The 24,614-nt window shown below is 38.1% G+C and overlaps 1 protein-coding gene across 11 annotated transcripts in view; it reads left to right on the plus strand.

Moving 5' to 3' along the window:
• Positions 1 to 14,298, plus strand: part of LOC138696273 (glycerol kinase 3-like) — a 39,805-nt gene extending 25,507 nt beyond the window's left edge. For 10 of the 11 annotated variants that reach the window (XM_069820997.1, XM_069820998.1, XM_069820995.1 and 7 more), the window contains 5 exons: positions 5,019 to 5,275; positions 5,950 to 6,155; positions 6,232 to 6,369; positions 7,225 to 7,317; positions 9,576 to 14,298. In XM_069820997.1, coding sequence (XP_069677098.1) covers positions 5,019 to 5,275; positions 5,950 to 6,155; positions 6,232 to 6,369; positions 7,225 to 7,317; positions 9,576 to 9,676 — 795 coding nt within the window. In that variant the 3' untranslated portion in view covers positions 9,677 to 14,298. Of the gene's footprint in view, positions 1 to 5,018; positions 5,276 to 5,949; positions 6,156 to 6,231; positions 6,370 to 7,224; positions 7,318 to 9,575 lie in introns of those variants that run through there. The other variant, XR_011331309.1, reaches the window with a different exon arrangement.
• Positions 14,299 to 24,614: the final 10,316 nt, after the last annotated feature.

The following is a 24,614-nucleotide window of genomic DNA, read 5'->3' on the forward strand; positions in this document are numbered from 1 at the left end:
CGATTACTATAGATGTTACCAGTATTTGTAAGACCAAATGCTCTACCAGTGGCACATTCGATTCTAGCCCTCAGCTGTCTCAAAAGCCGCCATTTTGGATGCAACTTTGAAATTTTAAATGGAAAGGTAGTCATATAGGTACTCAAGATCATGTGAAATTTTCTGAAAAGAAATGGTGCAATCTTAGCATGCAGGCTTTCACAGCCGGTGTCTAGTTGAAACAGAGCTTCCGGGCTAAGATGCCGTGGTCTACTGGTGCTGACATTACCAGACGTTTCGTCTACTTCTACGGCAGACATCTTCAGTGGACGAGCAACCAGTCAGGTCATCAGTTGCTACAGGTATCCCGAGCAGAAGACTTCGACCGAGGATACCTAACCACTGAAGATGTCTGCCGTAGAAGTAGACGAAACGTCTGGTAACGTCAGCACCAGTAGACCACGGCATCTTAGCCCGGAAGCTCTGTTTCAACCAAATGGTGCAATCTGTTTTGAGATCTCTCTAGTCGTTTTCAAGTTATTTAAAGATAACTGTCATAATGACACAAACATTAGTTACTGCATCTACAGATATTTTGTAATATGGTACAGTATTTGGAAAAGGTCTTTTTATCCAATTCTGGTAATTAACTTTTCCTGTTTTGCTGTTTGGTTAACCTGTGACAGTTTCAATGCATTGTTATAATTATTTGAAGCTTTTCTATAACAAATTTCTTGATTTTCGTGATGGTCATTTTGCAGTCGAGTGTAACAACTTTTAATTCTTTATGATCTTGATAGACATCTTCAATTTCGTGATTGGGCTCAACAACAAATTGAACAGGATCCGACATTTGCATCCAAGATAGTTTTTAGTGATGAAGCAAACTTTTATATGAATGGGGAAGTAAACATACAACACACGGTATTGATCAGACACATACCCAAATTGGATGGATCCTGTGAAAATGCAAGGTGCTTGTAAAATAATGGTTTGGTGTGGAATTTGGAGAAATCTTATTGTTGGACCGTATTTTACTGAGGAGAACCTGACTGCCATTTCTTATTTGTACATGTTCAAGAAAACATCTTTCCAGATTTACTAAATGAAGGAAGTGAATTTCCATCTTTTTTTTTTTTTTTTCAACAAGATGGCACTCCACCCCACTATGGTCTTGCTGTTTGAAACTGTCTGGACGAACAGTTCTCTGGACATAGGATTGGTCGGCGTGGACCAGTAGAATGACCGGCCAGATCTCCAGATTTAACATCCTTGATTTTTTTTCTTTTGGGGTTACATAAAGTGCTTAGTATATAAAGAGAAAATTGAGAATGTGGAACATTTAAAGAATCGTATCATTGAAGCCTATGCTAAAGTCACCCCGGAAATGCTACAAAATTTTCTCTCCGACTGGAAAATCCGTCTACAAATGTACATCGTCGAAAATGGACAACATATTGAGTACATTTTGTAGGATTTTCTTTTTATGTCATTGTGACAGTTATCATTTAATCAATTGAAAATGATTAGAAATATCTCAAAACAGATTGCACCATTGTTAATGCATTGAAACTGTCACAGGTTAACCAAACAGTAAAGCAGGAAAAGTTAATTATCAGAATTGCATAAAAATACCTTTTCCAAAGCCTCCTTAGTACAGTTATGACATTTATCTTTAAATAACTTGAAAACGATTAGAGATATCTCAAAACAGATTGCACCATTGTTCTTTTCAGAAAATTTCATATGATTTTGAATACCTACATGACCCCCTTTCCATTTAAAATTTCAAAGTTGCATCCAAAATGGCGGCTTTTGAGATAGCTGAGGGATAGAATCGACTGTGTCACTGGTAGAGCATTTGGTTTTACAAATACTGGTAACATCTATAGTAATCGAAAATCAAGCATATGGAAGATATTTATATGTTTCCAGACTTTTGATTCATCCTGTTCATTATATATTCTTTTACCTTTCTCTGAGTACATTGTGCACTTCCAAATAGGCGTATACCTGTTTTCAATACACAGAGCCAGTGGTCGAATTGGAAACAAATTAGTATTGGTATGCTCATATACACAGTTCTCTCTTGGGTACAGCCATTTTTGAGAATTTCTTAAACAAGAGATCACTTTTCATTCCCTCTCTTGATCACTACTATCTCGCTTCTTTTTATGCTGCACATGAACTATAATAATGTTCGAGACCACTACTGCAGTAGTGTCAAGGTGGATAGTATGACTGATGTGTCTAAGATTACGTTTCTATAAATAGAAGAGTGATAAGCAACTACAGTTAGTACATCCCTCATTACCGCATTTTCATGGTTTGGATATCTTATATATTTATGAAAATTCTAGCCCCACAGCCACTAAATATGTGCAGAAACTTCAGTATGTTTTTCCATTCGTGACATTTAAATTCCTTTGGTCTCTCTGAAACGTATTAATGATATTCCTCTGTACACAAATAAATTAATAAATTTACTAAAAACTGGACTCACCTATTTTCAGCAATGTTTCCAAAAGTCTTCTAGACAAGGATGTTCTTTTTCATTTTCCTTGGCTCTGCATGATGTAAATCCCATTTTTGTCCCATTCAGCAATTTTTTTTACGCACTGTTCTGCATTAAATTCACAGAGGGGTTTAACCATAGTCCTTATGAAAACACAATTGGAAGCAGTTTGAGTGGAAACTATTTTAAGTGAGTGAAAGATTGTTTTTATTACATTGAACATGCGTGAACATTCATTAGTAATATAACTAATATTTTAATCACAAATACAAGATTCGGTAATAACTGTGGTCCCAACTTGCCTGTGGCTTTCTATGAATTTCCTGAAGCCACATTTGCTATCTTGTGGTATATATGAAACCATTCACATAACAATGCAACAATGATGACCCCTTACATGATGGGAATATTGTCAGGCTATTTCATTGGCTCAGAGTTATCAACAGTGATGTATCATCATGCTTTTGTGAATATCGGTCTGAGAGCTCATGTGAGACATCAATTTCAAGTTTATACTTACTCCCAAAGAGAAATTATAACTCATTAAAATAGTAAAGTTTTATATCGATCACACTTTATCTTTTTGATTTTGTTTATTAATTTCAGTATTTGGTTGAGTTTAGAACTTTCTAGCACATTTTCGACATACTGATGTCCTTTGGAATTTTTATGTTCGCAAATTTTCTTTCTTAAAGTCTGTTGTTGAGACTTGAGGCAAAACTGAGCACTGCTCCCATTCTGATGTTATACTCATATTGATTTTTTTGTATTTCTCTGTATCTGTTTTACTTGTTGACAAGAATTGCATTCTATATTGTTGTGATTTGTAATAAGCCAATGATATTCATTTTGTTTTTTTGCAATACATTTCAAATGTCCAGCAATGAGGATAAAGACCTGCTAACATTGGTAATGCTTAGATTCATCACTATCATTTTAATTTCTTATGGCAAGAAGCTTATTTTCTGCAATTTTTGGAGTCAGAATTATTGTCAATACTTACGTCTTTAGCACTTTCAAGAGCACTGTCGTTTGTAATCACATTTACTGAAAAATATTCGTTTTAACTACAAATCTAAACTCATTTTGAACTTTTCACACTTCTATGCAAAATCTAAGTCAGTCCATGACATCTACAGAACGGAAAACAAACACTGATTATAGAATACAGTAGCAAATTAGAGTTGTTATTGTTTACACTTCAATTTACGAGAATCCAAATCAGAACTGAAACTGCTCTTAGGCCATTATGAAGAATTAATGGATAAACCATGTGGTTGTCCAGTGTTGCTTATAATATTTTAAATAATTTTGATAAATCAAACCAATTTGTTAAAGAGGCAGGCGTATAATACTATAATTTTAATTCTCCTTTACAAAAAGTGAAATTGGTATTATCATCACTTATTTAAATATATATTTTTTTATGGCAGATACTGTTGTTGCATCATTCATTATGTTCGAAAGACAAGAATGGAAAGCGCTCGGCTGCTGTCCCAGGGAGGGGGGTGAAGTGTGCAGAATGCTATACAATTCAAATATGCAAGAAAGTGAGAAGAATGAGAAATGAGCGAGTGTACATTATAGGCCTTGTGTAATTGATTGTGTGATCAGCTCCAATAAATAAGTGCTTGTTTTAAATTTTTACTACTCATATGCCTTTTGGCATTTTAATTTACTATCATTATGTCATACTGGCTCAATTCTACAACTGCACATTAGTTAAGTCACTATTTAAATCTACAGTGTTTCACGTGACGTGTCATTATACTTTTCATTTAATATTACTGTAGCAATAAAACGGTACCACACATCCTTTTACAGTCCAGACTCTTGTCTTGTTCACATTAGAACATAAATAACATTTCGTTTTATGTTGATGTTGTTGGAACTTTAAGTATACATTTGTGCTGTGAAACAAGTGTAGTTAGCTAGTTAACATAACTTCCAGCTACTTATGGTAATTTTTAGTTTCTCGAGGTAGAATAGATACCTTAAGCATTGTTGTGGACTGTTCAAAAGCCATTATCTTATCTGTTCCTTTGAATAAGGACCACTGGGAAAGATGTGAGAACTTTATATTGGAGCATGAGATTTCAGATTATTTACAACTAGAAGCCTGATGCCATAGGAGAACGAACTGCTTGCTTGCGATGCTTCTCTTAATGTTATGCTTGTCCAACAGGCATTTGACAGTTTATACTTAAAGAAACCACAACATTAATTTTCATTGAATTAAAATAAAATGGGAACACAGCTATTCCTAAAGAAACATTCCTTATGCCTCATTTACTCATTCCAGTATTTAAACATAACAAAAGAGTACTTTTCTTCTCTTCTCCATTCCCTCATGTAATGAGCTTGACCTTTATATCTGAAGAGTTAATTAATTCTATAATTTTTGCTTATAGGTTCAAAAGATTTACAAAAAAATTCACATATGTGAACATTAATGCTGTGTTATTTTAATTTTTAAACACAAAACCAGAACTTAAAATCCTTGATCTTCATACTTGTATTACAGGTGGTGCATTCAAACCATGGTCTTTTGACTACAGTGGCCTACAAGCTAGGAAAATCTGCAAATGCTGTGTATGCATTGGAAGGATCTGTGGCTATCTGTGGAGCAGCAATGAAGTGGCTCCGAGACAACCTGCAAATTTTGAGTGATGTGTCGGAATCAGATAAGATTGCCCAGTCTGATAGAGATAGAAGTGAAGTATATTTTGTGCCTGCATTTTCTGGTCTCTATGCTCCCTTCTGGAGGAAGGATGCTCGCAGGTAAATATCAGCAGAAAGCTTTGTTGTCGTCTTATTCCCCTTTTCCTAATCATCATCATCATCATCATCATCATCATCATCATCAAGAACAACACCGTCACAGCCACCACCATTGCCATTATTACCATAACCACCCTTCACTCCCACTGCTATCACCACAACCACAACCATCACCATCACCACTTGTTAAGAGGTTTGATTGCAAATCTGCCTTCACCTTTATTTTATTTTCATATGTTATTTCTTTTATCTGTTCATTTTGCATTCTACAATGCTATTTTAGACATAAGCATTCAACTATCATTGGCTGTTTATGTTTATGTCCACGTATATTTTCGTTAAGCCATAAAAAGAAATGAATTTTCATGGAAAGGGTCTGAACCCTGTCCCTGAATGAATGGATCGCAGACAAAATTTGTTTACCATTTCTCCTTCATTAAAATCAAATGTCTGCTGACCAATTTCCTGCAATTAGAAGTAACAAATTCTTTCTTTCAATGATGGTGTTTTAGAAATGCAATTTTCCATAATTTTAGATTGCCAGCAGTCAGAATAGTTTTCATTAACCATATTTGAAAGCATTATAAACTAAACTGAAAACTGTGCAGTAAATATTTGGCATTGTGGCAAAATCCTAATGCAATGAGAAAGTGAAAACAGTCATCTTATTTCAGTGTTATTTGTGGCATCACAGAAGACACAACAAATGTGGCAATTGTGCGTGCAGCATTAGAAGCTGTGTGTTTCCAGACGAGAGACATATTGGATGCTATGAATCAGGACTGTGGCATCCCACTCACCAAACTGCTGGTGGATGGAGGCATGACAAGCAACAACTATGTGATGCAGCTGCAAGCTGATCTGTGCGGCATTCCCGTGGGTATGAACCTGTCACCACACAGAGAACTTTCTTAATGTCATAAGATCGCATACTCCTTACATTTGTTTCCATGCAGTGCGACCCCTGATGACAGAGACGACTGCACTTGGAGCAGCCATGGCAGCTGGAAGTGCAGAGGGGATAGGAGTGTGGGACTTAGAAAATCTGCAAGCCGTAGGGAGTGACATATTCCGACCTTCCATTTCTGAGGATGGTAAGCTCTTGTCTGAAAGGAGGTTTCTTTGCATTGTTTATGTTGCTGTAGAAGTATTTGAAAACATTGTTTTGAAAGTTCAGTCTCTCTTTCAAATGCATTTTTCGGACTTGATTGATTTTTAAAGGATGTATTATTAAAAACATCATGGCACATGAGGCATAAAGGTCTTTTTGCATTTCCATTTTTCCTAATTTCGTAGTAGCAACTGGTATTTTTAAATTCTATAATTTTTCATATTAAATCTGGAGTGCTTTCCTCTGAATCACGTAGTCCTCAAAAAAAATGTCAGTCCTCTTAGAGCTTCACACTTTTAACAGTATGCCTAGCAGTTTTCTCAGACTATCTGCTACACATGTCAAGAAAGCTCCATAGTTTGTAAATGATTCCCTGAATGATCTGCTCTCGGTTCCACTGAATCAAGACTGGTGAGTGGTATTAGGCATTTTAATCGAAGATTTTCTCGTATTTTACTTTTCCATACTTTTTGTTCTACACTAGTCCATTCATAAACCACAGTTGTAGCAGTGGTCCTGTTATTGTACATACATTTTCTCTGCCCCCCCTTCCGACTTACAGCAATGGAAAAAGTCTAAAGGAAGTTTCTTCTTGAATAATAGGTCACTTTGCTTCAGTCTATAAGTTATTTAAAAGTGTTTCTCTCCCAGTGTACAAGATTTACAGTGTATTGCTGTGCTATAAATATAAATTTTGTTTAAATTTCCTTTTTATTATCCTTGAAACTGGGAAAGTTTTGTTATAGAATGCTCTTTGTGTAGCCTACAGTCGGGAAAAACAACAGTTTAATAATTGAAAATTTTTCTTGGATCTTGATATAATGTGGTATTCTTTCAGAGAGAGACATGAAATATTCTCGTTGGAAGATGGCAATAGAACGAAGTTTGGGGTGGGTGACCTTTGAGAATAATGCAGACATGGATGAAGAAGGTATGTCCAACTCCTTGGGAACCACACCAGCATGCAGTAAAAAGAAATTATTAGTAACTTTTAACTCTAATGTTTTTATTCATTAATCATTATATTTTTCACAACCGAGGAATGTAGTAATTACAGCCAGAAAACATGAAGCAGCTCGTCTATTCTCTGCAAAAGAGGAATATTCACATTTCTTTGTGTAGAGTGGAAAAAATGTTATTACAGAATGAAATGTGTTTTATACTCTGTGCCTTGAATAATAATGCTAGTGATTTGATCATAGTTACGGACACGTAAAATAGTGCATAAAATACATAACAATCGGTAAATAAAACTACTGTAATTCGTTAAAAAAAAAAGTCGCTATTTAAATGTGTAAGTTATGAAAAAAAATCAGTATTTAAACATGTAAATTGTGAAGAAAAAGTTTCAATTTAAACACGGAAAACACTTTATCAATCATCACATTCAGTAGAACTTCAGTAATTTGGTTTTGTCATTAGCACAGCACAGCTCCATTCAAATTTAGAGAGAATTTCTGCTGGCAGGAAAATGCAAACTTCATTAATAAGGCCAGAGTGGAAGGTAACCACTGCACCAAAATGAAACTGGTAATAGATAATGAGGAGAGGTTTGAAAAATCTAAATAAGTTTTTTTTTTTTTTTTCCCAATGTTCACTGTTTTATAGAAAATCATTATTTTTCTATGAAACATTTAGCAACATCACGACTACTGCAATAACTCTAGCAAGTGCGGCTACCCGTCTCTTTCCTTCTACTCCCCCTCTGCTGTACTCAGTCAAGACCCACAACAGTGCACTACATTGTAAGATTTATTTTAACGATTTTCGCAATTATTCAATTTAAATTCATGGCTGAATGGTTTAATTTGGGGAGGGGGGGAACTGAAGACACTAACTATTTAGATTATTTTTATCTATCTGTTTGTATAGCAAACAGCCATTTTTTTGGGCCATTACCGCAATAGAGCGCTGCAAACATTAGGCAAAGACTATTTTATTGCTGCTTAACAGTGCTTCATTGAAGAAAAAGTGTAATAAAAGTTTTGTTGTATTTAACATGTAGAATCATCTTTTAAATTTTGGTGCATTGGTCCCCTTTCACTCTTTATAGTCCACCATTTTGGAGTAGTGGCAAGCATGTCTGACTGCAAAACTAGTGGGTCAGGAATCGATTCCAGGTTGAGACAAGTTGCCTGGTTGAGGTTTTTTACTGGGGTTTTCCCTTAACCCATTAAAAGCAAATGCTGGATAACTTTTGGTGCCGGACTCTGAATTCATTTTTCCATCATTATCGCCTTCATCTTCATCCATGCTGCCTACTTCCATTGTTATCCTATCATACATGGCTAACAGAAGCCGACTTAAGATTTTTCATCTTAATTGCCACAAAGTAGGCAGAGGCACAAATGGCCACACGTCATTATGTGCGAAATTAGCACATATACACACATCATGGGTTTACCGGAAAAAGTTGGCAACTACATAGGAAAGCAGTGAGACTTGCCAACTTTTCCTGTTAGCCCACGATATTTATTTCGAGATATTCGCAAAAATACACACATACGATTCTGATTTGTTGGAAGAGGTAGAGAAAAATAACCTCCCCCCCCCCCCCCCATAATGCAGTGTCCTGTCATAACAATACTTTTTTAACGTTGTTCAATAATCGTAATTAAAAGTGTTGTGCCTCTTTCTAAAATGGTAATCGAAAAGTAAAAAATCTGACAAATTTTTTCGTGTCATACCACAAATTTATTTCTTACATAGAATGACTATCTCAGATACATAATACGGAGGGAATATTCATAGACTGTTGAATTATTTACCATGTCAAACACAGCAGTCCCAATTATCCATTCTAGGTTTATCTGGTTTGAGGATTTTCTGTAGGCCTCTGTGATTATTCAGATTTTTATATGTATTAAAAAAACTAAGGCAGCAGAGCATCAAACATGCTGTTACATGAAGCTTACAATATGTTCTTCTCAGCACATTCCTTTTGCCCTCCTTTGCAGTTTTGGAGCCACCATCCTGCCGAGAGTTCATTTGCACTTTATTGTACAATTACAAGAAATAATGTTAATATGAATGCATTATTGGAACCTCCTTCCCCTCATGCACATATTTAAGAATGTAAATTGCATTGTAATAAAATTATACTAAAACTTAAGAATAAGTTAATGTGAGTTCCGAAATTTTTCATTGTTAAATCCTCTTGTTGATCACATAATGTTGTTTTGGTTGCAGATAAGCAGAAGTTAGTACTGGCCTCGATGCCTGCGGGGTTGTTCCTCATCTCGACAGTTGCACTCCTACTGGTGGCTGCACGACGACTTGCATTGAGGTAGCAGATTATATGAGCTGCACAAACGAACATAACGTAGTATACTTTACACAAGATTTACACTGCTGTGGATGATCTCAGTATTTGGAGAAAGTTGTTGCAGGGTGAGCACCAGAACACGGCACTGCATTGTTTATTGCAGAGGAATGCAGAACATCACTTTTTCCTTGCTGGCTCATGCAGTTCGTGTCCTGCTTAAAATGTTCCAGTCGAGACTAGTCATTTTGAAGGGATTTTCTATCAAATACTTTTGTTGCTTTCCTCCAAGTGTTGGACCATGGAGCCTGTTGCGATCCAAAGAAAAAATGTTCATTCCATCTTTGTAATGATTAGTCCATATACCTTTTCTTTTGTGAATGATTGTTCAACACATCATGATTTCTGCTGTAGTTCATTAAGGATTATTTTTTAAGCTTAATTGATAACAAGGAATTTAACTCGAAACTGAATTTTACTTTGAGTTTTTTGTAATATTTTCATTTCGTTTGAAATTCTCTTTGTATAACAAACTGGTCTGCTCAAAACTTCATTTCACAAGTTCTTAATCTATTTTCATCTTTTACCCTAATCGTTCAAACTTCATTTCTGCTCTTGCTAAGGCCTTACACAACTATATTATAGCACCTTTTTATACCAGAAAAGGTCCCAATATATTGCTGATTATGTTCACTGTTCTGCTATATTATATTTTTTTTGTGTTAGATCCAATTCCTTATAAAGAAATAACATGTAGCCAAGGCATGTGAATTTGTTTATACTTTGCAATATCTTGATATTCATGCAGATGTTGCCTTCTACAGGGAATACAGCAGATTGTAACATTAATTTAGATATCTTGGCATTAATTTGTATGTTATAGTTCTTTGACACAATTTGTAAATATATTGAACGCTGTGGGCCAGCTTCATAAATTGTAAAAAGTGCCAAACTATCTGCAAAAAAATATACTATCCAAGTTCAGAGAACACTACAACTAAGAATTGAAACTATCTTTATACCATGATGAGGATAGTGAATTGCTCGTTAAGTCTGTTAAGTTGAAACTACAATTATGTGAGTTTTTCGTTGTGCTGTAGTCAATACAGTATTAAATGTCTAAATGCATATTTAGTTATAAAGCAAGTCAGTTGGAATGATCTCTGATTGTAAGTTCTTTCCTTTTTGCACAATGACAAAGGCAGATCTAATCTTTGAAACGTGGGTTATTCAGACACAGCTACAACAGCATAAATAAAACAATGTTAATGGCAATGTCCTGTTAAGACATAGGCCCAATTTCTGACAATGACAATGGCAATAAAACTGGAGTATGAAGTTGCCTTTATGAACCCAGTTTTATGCATGGCATTTCAGTTGCACAAAGAGAGAAGATCCCTCTTGTGGTGGAGTATTGCTTGGTGCTGTTGGTGTTGTTTTAAATAATTCAGGAATGGAATCGATTTTAAGAGAGAAACTACTTCTGAGGAGCTACCCTGCAGAATTTCTGAGTATTACTTGAAGTATACAACAGTTGAGTAGGATATGTCTGACTCATTGACATAATCATACGCCTGAACTTAATTGAGATTGCATTTCAGATGATTTCGAGATGCACTATTGCAGGCTGTAATGAATACTTGTCCACTGTTCTAATACCAGTATTATTACTGCCCTTATTGTAAGCAAGATTTATGTTTTGCTTACTTAACCCATTGCGAATTTTATTTATAGGTACCTGCTTAGGGTGACCAGATTCACATTGATAGAAAAGAGGACACAAACCTTCAAAAAGGAGGATATTGTTCGAAAAAATAGGACAAAATATGTACTTAGATTTAGACTTAGGCCTATATAATACTATAAATTACGCCAGTACCTATTTTCTTACAAAATGTTTACAGTACATATTTAGGCTTATATCATACTTAAAAGTATGTTAATATTACAAAATAATTATGATAAAACTTGATAATAATGATTTTACAGTCAGCTACATAGGGAAAGTCGAGGGAACTATAATTATTAAAGAGGACAGAATATATCCATTTAGATTTAGGCTTAGGCCTATATTATACTTAAAATTATGTCAATATCTATTTTATTACACCAAACTTATAATAAAACTTAATAATATAAAATGATATTACAGTTAACTACATATGGAAGCCTAGGGAATTATAATTATTATCAAAATACATGAAAAGCTCGCACAAAATGTGAATTTAATATTACTTTGTAAGCAAGGAGAGTTATGATTGTTGGCAAAGAGTATATTCCGTTGATGCTGCTGTCACTTACAGGAAAATTACTTGAAAAAGGCGTCAAATCAGATAATTTCAAAATATCTGGCATACAAGTTACGAAAAGGAGGACATTTCTCGATTTTTTAAAAATCTGCCCTAAAAAGGAGACATGTCCTGATAAAAGAGGATGTCTGGTCACCCTATACCTATTATTTTATTTTGCATTATTTATTTCGGATAGAGATATTAATTTTCTACTACTGTATTTTAATTTCTCTTTTATTTAATTTTTATTTATGTTCGAGTTTTCCAATTGAGGTCATTTTAGAGTTATTTTTATTCCGACCATTATAAATCCAGTGTTCTTCTAAAGTGATCTTAATTTTTGTTTATATCACTATTTCTTTATCAAATAGCTTTTATAATGTTAATAAAATGACATATGGTATGATTATGAAGTCATAAGTTTATTTTTTCGCTTACATAAGGCTCAAAGCAGTCTTACCAGACATTACTGATTCCCCACATTGTTGGTTTTGCAGAAAGCACCTTTCTTGTGATAAGAGTTGTGTGCTAGAATAGCATAAATTTCTCTGGCATTTAGTGGCTTCATTGTGCCCACATTAGCCTCCTCACTTATTGGATTCCTGTTGCAGTTTGATATCTCAAGTGTTGCTCATGAAAAGTACGACAAAAATATAAGACATGAATATACGCACCCACCAGACTGATTCAACTCTTATCTTATGATAATCAAGAGCTTATGGTTTCGTCTTTCATAATCATTAAGACTTGTTGGATGGTAGTGTTTGTTACAGTGTGAAACCAAGACTATGCATTCTCGTGGACTCTGGGACATAAGAAACGTGTAATTGTTTATATCAGTAGTGTAAATTTATTGAGACAGGATCATGATTCATATAAATATTCAGAACAGAAAACTTAATTTGCAAAGAGTGACCAGTCATTACTTATATGAAAGAGAAGGTGCTAAACTTTAAGAAAAATATTACTACAACAAATACGAGTAATGTTCATTAGGGAGAAAGTTCTGTACAGGAATGTAATTGGAGACAAAACAAAAATTGCACGAAATATAACATTATACTCATGGAATTGTCGAACCATCATATAGAAAGGTATATTACTACTTATCCTACAGACATAGTCTTACAGACCAATGGAGAGAGAGAATGTCAGCATTCAAGTCTAGCTTCGCCTTAGAAGCATGTCGCATATCTGATACTTTGATACTTACAATAAACAGAACAATCGGCCAGTGTTACAAGCTTTAGTTCTTTGCTTATTCTCGTGAAGTAGAGACGTAAAATCATTACCGTATACAAATGCCAGTATTGTTGTTGTTATCAATAGAGTATTATTATTAATGGTATGGGGTGGTAATAGTGTCACGCAATGCAATAATTATGTGGCAGTTTTAGGAAACAGCTAATGAGATAGCTGCTTGTAATAGTAATAGTATAGACACTTCACCTAAAAACCAGTATGTTATTTTCAGTGTTTGCAAATAAGACTGTAAAATTTGACACATCCTTAGCTCGTACTGTTGCTGTCCCAGAACAACTGTGAGAGAAAGTACTCTAAAAGATTCTGTCTATTGATAATAAGAGTAATGCTGGTATTCGTATGAGGCAGTGATTTCATGTCTGTCTCCTCAGAAGAAATAAGGAACTAAATTTTGTAACATTGGCTGAATTCTAGTTGATTGTGTTTTTATTACAGGTTTTCTGATTTGCGACACTCTTCTAAAGTAAAAATGAGATCTGAATGCTGACCTCGAGCTCTCCCTCCACTGACCCAGAAGACTGTCTGTAATATAAATATATTTATACATTTGCTCTTGGGATCATGCTAATTTATATGCACTGAAAGATATACACAGACTTCAATAGTAAGTGACAGAAGGGTCCTTTGTGTACTGCATCATCATCGGCAGCAAGGGACTAACACATTGAACCAGACTTGTGTATTCTTTCCAAAATATACGCTTATAAAAACCTTTCACAGGCATTATATTTTTCATCGCATGTGATATGAAAGCTCTGGTGCTTTGTGGACAGATACACAAACTCAGGTTTTAGTTGTCATCACTTTGTTATCTGGGATGTGACATCCCAAAACTATTTTTAGAATAGCATTTTTGTTGTGCATTGTTTTGTATTTACTGGGATGTGATGTCCCAAAACTTTTATTAGAATAGAATTTTTGTTCACTGTTTTGTATTCTTTGGGATGAAGCATCCTGAAACTTTAATTAGGCCAGAATTTATGTCTGGTGTTATAGCTGTGATTTTTAATGTGAGAAACTATAATTATACTGCAGTGAATATGCACTAGGTGGCGTGTTAATTTTTCTAGCTTAAATAAATTGAAACTGAATTGTATCTTGAGCTTTTCTCCTTAAACAACCTATTTGTTTTATCCATGAAATAAAATAGCGTGATTTCATAGTCTTCTTCTTCCTCCCCAGTTTGAGCTTCAGTCCTTTCTGATTCCGAACTACCGATACCATCTTTTCCTTCTTCCTAGATTTCTCTTCTCTTGAGAGTTGTACAGTGCATACATTTTATCTTCTTCACTAGTGGATGTAGAGCAGATGCAACAGTGCACAGAACAGCTGTGAGCAGGGGAAGATGAAATGAATGCACTGTAAATCCGTACATGTTCTTTCCAGTTGTCTCTATAGTTTAAATTGTGGTATGTAATTTTTTAAAGTTTAATTCTTTGCGGATGACTATATTTCTTTTCCTGTCATTGATTTAGCCTGCAATGGATATGAGAAATTTCATGTCTGTAGCTTTTAGTCTACTGAAATGCCGCGTATTTACAGCTCATGTTTCTGATCCAGTAATAGGAACTGCCATGGTCGCATGCAGTTTAATTATGGTATTGAATTTGGTCTTAGTTTATTTTCAGTGATTGTCTTAGTATTCCAGTTATATAATTAAATCTGTTTATTTTACCATTTCTACAGATTTTGTTAATGTATGGAATTTTACATCTGAGGAAGTTAAATTTTGATACTGTTTGAAGATCCTGTTAAATTAAAATTATTTTTGAACATACTGGGTTTGCACCTCTAAAGGCCATTACTTTTTGTGTTTATTCTTTCGCCACTATATCCAAGGTTTGTACCATTTTCCCAAGTTTATTTTCAGTTTCAGCATGTAGGATCTGATCGTCGCCATAATTTTTACTACTATGTCTCCCAATTTAGTACCTCCTGTAACTTGATTTATTTCATGATGTCAAAAATAGCAATTGATGATGATCATAGTTATTTGATCCCCTCCTGTGATTTTGTATTCTGGTATTGGTTCTCGGTTTATTTTTAATCTTTGCTCCTTCATATTCTTTTAGTACTTCTATTAAGATGTGTTGGCAACTATCTTTTCAGATTATCTAGTAATCCAACAATTGAATATAATTATCTGCAATTGAATATGTGCTGCTTGCTTGTTACACTTAGTGCTGTTTATCTGAAATTTACAAGTTCACTGCAATAATGTACATTGCTGTGTTGCAAATGAGAGAAAGAATGGCTTGGATGCTTTATGAATATATGATTCATACTTCATTTACTTAGATTGACTCAAAATTATGGCTCACCACACAAAGCAAGTAAGTGTGTGAGTGTATTTGTAACTTATAGAGAATGATATAGACCCAGAAACAAAATTTGGGTCACCTGAATTTTGTATCTGGGTCTGTGAAATATGTGATATGTATTGTAGCAGCTGCTGTGTTTAGAAGAACTGAAAAGACTATAGTGAACCTTATGTTGTCAGCAAACAACTGGATACATTAAGAAGAACCCGGATGTTCATTGCTGCCCTCACATAACCCACCATCCTGAGCAAGATTAATCCAGTCTCTACCATCATATCCCATCTCCTTCGAATCTATTTTAATATTATCCTCCCATCTACGTCTCAGCCTCCCCAAAGGTCTTTTTTTCCTCCTGCCTTCCAACTAACACACTATATGCATTTCTGGATTTGCCCATACGTGCTACATGCCCTGCCCATCTTAAACGTCAGGATTTAATATTCCTAATTATGTCAGGTGAACAATACAATGCATGCAGTTTTGCATTGTGTAGTCCACACCTGTAGAGTAACGGTTAGCACGTCTGGCCGTGAAACCAGGTGGCCCGGGTTTGATTCCCGGTCGGGACAAATTGCTTGGTTGAGGTTTTTTCCAGGGTTTTCCCTCAACCCAATATGAGCAAAGGCTGGATAACTTTTGGTGCTGGACCCCGGACTCATTTCACTGACATTACCACCTTCATCTTATTCAGACGCTAAATAACCTATGTTATGTACTACTACTATTGCATTGTGTAACTTTCTCCATTCTCCTGTAACTTCATCCCTCTTAGCCCCAGATATTTTCCTAAGCACCTTATTTTAAAAGACCCTTAACCTCTGTTCCTCTCTCAAAGTGAGAGTTCGAGTTTCACAACCATACAGAGCAACCAGCAATATAACTGTTTTATAAATTCTAACTTTCAGCCTTTTTGAGAGAATGGATGACAATTATGGGTTTAAATATACTAATTACAAATATTTAAAGTTCAAATTGACTCTCTTAAAAAGAGTTATAGCAGTAGTTTCTATACAGTTGAATAGATTTCCTAAGAGTCGTAATTGCTGTCTCTTTAAGAACTGATGTTGGCAATAATATGTAATTTTTATTAGTTACAACAATGTAATTTATTCGTCACAACAATAATTCCTTTCTACAATTCACCTTAAACGCTCTCGTCAACAATTGGATCTTCACTCAACAAAGTATTCGTTATAGCACTCCACCGACGACAATGACAGTTTACTTGGATTATTACGCACAACAATGAACTGTTAATCTTAACTAATATTTACAAAGCACTATTTACAAATCAGAACTACCAGTTCTCAGTTCACAGTTCTTCTATCTCAGTCACTCGAGTTCACAGTATCTCGAACCACAGACCTTCAGAGACAGTTCACTGTACTCGAACTCGGGTCCCTCCAACTGCGGTCCACTGCACTCGAACTCAGGTCCCTCCCACTGCGGTCCACTGCACTCGAACTCAGGCCTTCGGATGCTGACGCAGATGCGGACGCACACTCGAGTCGAACTCCGGCTGGCTTGCTTGCTCTGGCTTTCTCACTGACTGAATAACTGTAAACTCTGAAAACTGCTGTCGTTACTTCGCGACCGTAATTTATAACTACAGCGACGTAGCCTCGAAGGTTCCACCCGTCTCTAGAGATGGCATTCCAGAGAAATCCAGAGCCCTCTCCTCTCTACCAGCACCAGATGCGCGCGCAAACTCGTCGCGTGACGTAATACACCCTCTCTCTTCTCTCCACCGTGCGACGTCACTCAATTTTCCGTGCAGCCTGTGCGATCTGCTTTCATGCGGGACGCTGGTCGTGAGTTCGAATCTCACGTCGCTGTCACATTGCTCCCTCCTTAGGACTGCTCGTCTCGGGCAGTCCCTTGGTAGGCTGCTAGTCGGTCCAACGTTTGGGGTCCTCCGGCTGCTCCCTCCTTATGGTGGTGCCACCCCATCCTTGGCTTGGCTGGGCAGCAATACTCGTACTGCGTGGGCGCCATCTTGCTTTTCCACTTGGCCCTCCAAGGAGAGCTCGCTGGCCACGGGTTGGTCCTCGGCGTCCATCAGGAACACTTCATCCTGACCAAGACGGAGTATACGGCGCCGGACGTCCACCGTCGCATCGAGTAACCGCATGGCGTCGAGTCCCAGGACGACGTCCTCGGTGATGTTGGCGACGAACACCCACATCTCCAGTTTCCTCTTCCCCAAGGTCAGGTCCAGGAAGACCTCTCTCTGGATGGGCAAGCTCTCGCCTGAAGCAGTCCGTAGCTCGTATTGGCGCAGCGGCGTCCTCCCAGGTAGGCCCCGCACGACGTCTGGTCTGGCGATAGTGAGCATTGCCCCGGTGTCCACCAGTACTCTGCATGGACGGCCTTTTATCCGTCCTTCAGCAATCAGCCCATCGTCGCATCTTCTGTCGACCGGTTTCAGGACGAGCCGAGGGGACGGTGATGATGGCGCCGACGTGCTCCTCCGAGCATCGGCCCCCTCTGTCTCCTGACTGTAGCCAGGTCGGTCGCAACTCCTCCGCAAGTGCCCAGGTTCACCGCAGGACCAGCAGGTGGGCACCCGTCGTCCCCGTTGCTCAGGCGACTGTTGACTCCTCTCGGTGCCAGCCACCTCTCTCTCCGGCCGGTTGCCAGAGCGGTCGCAGTCCCTCCTTAGGTGTCCCGGCCTCCCGCAGGACCAGCAGATGGGCGCCCGTCGTCTCCGCCGCTCCGTTGACTGTTGGCGCTCCTCGACGTCGGCCACCTCTCTCTCCTGCCTGCGACCGGATCGGTCACAGTCCCTTCTCAGGTGTCCCGGTCTGCCGCAGGACCAGCAGGTGGGCGCCCGTCGTTTCCGCCGCTCCGTTGACTGCTGGCGCTCCTCGACGTCGGCCACCTCTCTCTCCTGCCTGTGGCCGGATTGGTCACAGACCCTTCTCAAGTGTCCCGGTTTGCCACAGGACCAGCAGGTGGGCGCCCGTCGTCTCCGCCGCTCCGTTGACTGCCGCTCGGGTGGCTTCGGTTGGCGCCCCCCAGCATCCGTCGCCGTGACGCTCCTGATCCAGTGCGGTGCTGAGACTCCCGCCGCCGACTTGGCCGCCTCCATCCTGAGGGCCGCCGCCAGAGCTGCGTTGATGGTACGATGCTCTGCCAGGAGTAGCTGTTGCTTTATTTCCGGGTCTCGAACTCCGCTGCCGAAGGTGTAGGCCGCCTCCCCAGCGATGAAGTCATTAGGTAGGCCCCTGAGCGCCTTATGGGCCAGTTGTTCCACCGCCATCGCGAATTCTTGCAGGGACTCGCCTGACTGTTGGACCCTCGTTTTTAGTTGGGTCCTAAATGCTGCAGCAAGTTGATGGTCACCATAACGTCCCTCTAGGGCCGCCATTATCTCAGCGGCTGTCCCGTCTTTTGGAACGCTGTGAAGAATCTCCGACGCCTGTCCCTGAAGCGCGGCCAGCAGCTGAGTAGTTTTCTCTGCTGGCGTCCACCCATTGTGCTCTGCGATGGCCTCGAACTGGCGACGGAATATCGCCCAAGACGTCGTACCGTCGAACTTCGGCGTCTTGACGTTGTGATGTCTGGCTGAAGCCGATGGTTCCGCAGGGGCACTATATGGAGTCCTCAACTCTGTGGCCGCTTCTTGCATGGCACGTCGAACCTCCTCGGCAACTATCTGTTTATGTTCTCTAGCCTGGCGATCCACCAACGCGAGAATGTGCTTGTTTTCCTCAGCATGTTTATCCATCATCTCACTCGTCTTGTCCAGCAACTCGGTCGTCTGCTCTTGACGACGCTCGAGATCACGGATTTTGCCGTCGAAATGGTCTACCTCTTGTCTCAATTCGGTTACTGTCTCGTTTATAGTTGTAAAATTCTTGTTTAGGTTGTCAAGATCGGCTTTGAGTTCGTCTTTCACGATGGCGACAATTCCATCTACGTGGGCTGAAACGCTTTCAATTTGCGTAGTGACGTCATCTTTTACTCCGCTGATGTCGCCTTTCACTCCGCTGATGTCGCCTTTCACTCCGCTTATGTCGCCTTTCACTCCACTTATGTCGCCTTTCACTTCACTTATGTCACTTTTCATCTCCGTTTTAACATCACTTATGTCGTTCTTAACCTCACTGATGTGCTTGTTCATGTTATCTTTTACTTCACTAATGTGCATGTTCATTTCTGCTTTCATTTCTGCGATGGCTTGCAGGATCTGCTGTAGGTTCTCCATTGTCGATAATGTCCCGGTTCTGACACCAATGTAATTTTATTTAGTTACAACAATGTAATTTATTCGTCACAACAATAATTCCTTTCTACAATTCACCTTAAACGCTCTCGTCAACAATTGGATCTTCACTCAACAAAGTATTCGTTATAGCACTCCACCGACGACAATGACAGTTTACTTGGATTATTACGCACAACAATGAACTGTTAATCTTAACTAATATTTACAAAGCACTATTTACAAATCAGAACTACCAGTTCTCAGTTCACAGTTCTTCTATCTCAGTCACTCGAGTTCACAGTATCTCGAACCACAGACCTTCAGAGACAGTTCACTGTACTCGAACTCGGGTCCCTCCAACTGCGGTCCACTGCACTCGAACTCAGGTCCCTCCCACTGCGGTCCACTGCACTCGAACTCAGGCCTTCGGATGCTGACGCAGATGCGGACGCACACTCGAGTCGAACTCCGGCTGGCTTGCTTGCTCTGGCTTTCTCACTGACTGAATAACTGTAAACTCTGAAAACTGCTGTCGTTACTTCGCGACCGTAATTTATAACTACAGCGACGTAGCCTCGAAGGTTCCACCCGTCTCTAGAGATGGCATTCCAGAGAAATCCAGAGCCCTCTCCTCTCTACCAGCACTAGATGCGCGCGCAAACTCGTCGCGTGACGTAATACACCCTCTCTCTTCTCTCCACCGCGCGACGTCACTCAATGTTCCGTGCAGCCTGTGCGATCTGCTTTCATGCGGGACGCTGGTCGTGAGTTCGAATCTCACGTCGCTGTCACAATATTCCTAATTATGTCAGGTGAACAATACAATGCATGCAGTTTTGCATTGTGTAGTCCACACCTGTAGAGTAACGGTTAGCACGTCTGGCCGTGAAACCAGGTGGCCCGGGTTTGATTCCCGGTCGGGACAAATTGCTTGGTTGAGGTTTTTTCCAGGGTTTTCCCTCAACCCAATATGAGCAAATGCTGGATAACTTTTGGTGCTGGACCCCGGACTCATTTCACTGACATTACCACCTTCATCTTATTCAGACGCTAAATAACCTATGTTATGTACTACTACTATTGCATTGTGTAACTTTCTCCATTCTCCTGTAACTTCATCCCTCTTAGCCCCAGATATTTTCCTAAGCACCTTATTTTAAAAGACCCTTAACCTCTGTTCCTCTCTCAAAGTGAGAGTTCGAGTTTCACAACCATACAGAGCAACCGGCAATATAACTGTTTTATAAATTCTAACTTTCAGCCTTTTTGAGAGAATGGATGATAATTATGGGTTTAAATATACTAATTACAAATATTTAAAGTTCAAATTGACTCTCTTAAAAAGAGTTATAGCAGTAGTTTCTATACAGTTGAATAGATTTCCTAAGAGTCGTAATTGCTGTCTCTTTAAGAACTGATGTTGGCAATAATATTTTCTTTGAAAGCTTTGGAGGAAGCCAGAAATTGTTCCTTGTGCCCCATTCATCAAACCCACTACCTCTAATTCTTCCAGTTGGTATTTCTCTTTATAATATCCAATAGTTGGATTGTAGGTACTTTATCTGAATTGACTTCTGATTGTTGTGTCTTATAACTTTCGAACCTTATGTTCGGGTCGAGTATGAACCCTTTCCCATTTGTCTGGAAGGCAATGATATCAATTCTCTGATGGTGTCATCTTCTACCAAATCATGCACCTCCCCAAAAACTTTGAACTCTCGACTTCTCAGGGCAATGGCGATAGTGGGACTGATGTTATAGGATTGATATTCCTGAGTAAAGGTAGGTGTCCACGTAACGGAACGGATCAGTATGGCACGTTCGAATTTTCATTCTTTGCATTATTTTAATTGGAGCATTGCTCACTTGGCCGTATCGCATCTGTCCACATGACCAGATTTCAATCAGAATTATTGCCAGGGAATTCTAAACTGATTTCCATATGGTACAAGATTTAAATAAGGAATGTCATGGCAAAGTATCGATTGGAATCGTGGTAATATTGAAGGTATAATGAAATGGATGATGCGAAGGTTATTTTTATTAAGTCCAACAGTATGAAGAGCTTAATTTATGAAATTAGAATTATAGCAATGTAATATGAAGAAAGAACATATGAGGTGAGATTGGGAAAATAATAAATTACCCAGGTATGTTCTTCATGGTTTAAGTAACAGAGCTGTTTGTTTTATTTCCAGATTCAGTTCAGAACACTACAATGAAATAATGCACTCTAGCGTTAAATTACAACACTATTTGATGATTCATTTGGAAATGCAGATAAGTGAGCGATACTATAATAAAAATTCGAATGCAATGAACAAATTTTTTTCCGGTAAGTGAGTGCCTATCATAATTCACCATGAGAGATAAATGCAAGTATTTGAATGATATCTCGAGCTGCATCTGCGTTGTTTAAGAAGTCGTATCTTGAACTAATGGTATGGAGTTGGTGTTGGTTCAAGTCCTCATGGGAGGAGAAATTTTCTGATGAAATTTCAACCAGTGTGTAGGACTAGTGCCCACTCAGCTACAGTAATAAGCTACAGTGAGTCACTAGTGAAATCCGGTTTTATAAGGCAGCCATAATGGCTATAATGCTGACCACGCATTATCCCAGGTTGGATGTGATGTCAGAGGTCTGTTGCTCCATAGATTGTGATACAAGAAGAAACAAAAAACCCTTATGCATTTTTGGTATATGTCTTAATGCTTTTATGCATTGTAAAAATCTAATGTTTTTAGCTTCTTTTAAGCATTGTGTATAAGTAAAGAATTTATGAGTAACTGTTTAATTAAAGAGCCTCAGAAGACAAGTGACATTAACCCTTTCTATAGGCATTCTTCATATTGCAGATGTTTGAATGTTGTATTTGTTAAAGAAACACCAGTTTGATATTCTACTAATTACTGGACATACTAGTAGAGTGAGGAAAAGTTGCAGAGGAATTTTCTTTTTGTATTGTCTTTATCATCTGCCAAAATACAATATGTTCAATTTAAAAAAGGACCGCACATTGACAAAGACGCAACTGTGCATATATTTTGTTTGTAATAATATATATATATATATATGGGAGAAAGAAAAGGCAATGACCTCGCAGCACCTGGAGAGGTGGAGTAGCCAGGGTAACGCAGGAGCGGAATTTGAAAGAAGGTGACTGCCAGGACAGAAGACTTTGGAGGATGGCAGTAGGAGGCAGCCCCTCAAAAGGGGAGACGCCTTTAAAAGTAAAAGTAAGTATTTATTTCTGTGTCATAATTAATTGTCTTATTGGTGTCATTTATGAAGTTTAGACCTGTCTTCAGACAGTTTACTAAACAACAACAATTAGTAACCAAGCAACAATCAGTTGTTTAGTTTTGTAAATTTAATGAGGAGTTTGCACAGTCATATTGTTTGTCTCTGACTATTGTGAGTGTGATTTAACCTTGCAGTCGAATCTTCTCTGAAAATTGGCATCTGGTGCCATATCAAGACGAATATGGGCCCCTGTTCTTTGAAACAACCTTGAATGCTGTGCCTAAAAAGCAGTTCATAACTTTACTGGAAGTGGATGAATTTGATTCCTGGATACAGCATGCACAAACCATGACTACACTGAGGGCATTTTTTACCACAGAATCATATATGGTCTCCAAGATCTTACTAGTCCAGATTACTTTTTGTGGGAACTCTTACAAACAATTTGTGTACAAAAACAATCCACACGTCTTGGAAGAGTTGAAGATAAACATCACTGCTGTCATTCAGAGTACAGACATTGGAGTGCTCCATAAGATTGCTAGAAAATTGTGAAATGTGTGGACATATGCATTGAATCAGGTGGACTCATTTCTAACATATGTTGTAGCTGTCTATGGCAGGTCATCTTTTAAATTGAATGCTCTCTATTTGTGTATTTGTACACTGGCTTTCAAAGATACCAGACTTGTACTAATTAATTATGATCGATAATGCTGAACAACAGTGAAATTTTTTTCTGCATGAAATAAGGGCCTTCTGATTCAGATTTTAGCGATGAATTTAATGGTGCAATCCATATTTCTCTGGCACCCTCAGTTTTTTAAACAGTCTGAGTTTGTTTTTTGGGTGGGCTATAATGCTAATATTTCTTTGATATTAAATGATACAGTAATGAAAAGCAAATAGTTTTAATTTAATTAATGTATTTTATTAATTTACTCCTTTAGTGGACAAGGACCCTGGTGTGATGATATTTTTGCCCCACATAACTTCATTTCCTTTCACAGTCTCTTAAAATTCAGTAAAGATGACATTTTCAAAGGATATAGTTTGTTTCCTTTTCCAACCCCTCACATTTCTGTTATGATACAAAACTCCCTCCTAAGTATCCTTTAACTTTATGTATCTCCACTCCTTATCTTGTTTATTGTACCAATCTGAAGGTCAAGACCACCCCAGAGAAATTTCTTCACCCCCTTGTTAGCAAACTCAGTCACTTATAAGTTTTAATGCTGTAAAGACGTATGTGGTTGATATACAGTTATTATTAGCTTTGTGTGTAGTGTAGTGCATATATTATGTTTATATTGATCTATTAAATTAAAGTACTAGAACACAGAGTTAAATATGTCACGCAATTGTATTAGTGATCCTGCCAATTTCTTCTATGTGGGTGGTGAATATACAGTTAAATTTAATAAACAGAGAATAACATCACTAATAGAAAAGATTTACGAATTACATTTTGGTTGTAAACTAGGTGATCAAAATAGGAGGTGGGCTTTTCATGTGTGTAGAGTTATTGTGCTAGCCATCTAAGGGGGTGGTTAAAGAACAAAAAGTTTCTATGCCTTTCGGAATTCCGATGGTATGGAGGGAACCAACCAACGAACATATTGATAACTTATTTTTGT

The sequence above is a fragment of the Periplaneta americana genome, chromosome 3 (assembly GCF_040183065.1).
Source record: "Periplaneta americana isolate PAMFEO1 chromosome 3, P.americana_PAMFEO1_priV1, whole genome shotgun sequence".
NCBI lineage: Eukaryota > Metazoa > Arthropoda > Insecta > Blattodea > Blattidae > Periplaneta > Periplaneta americana.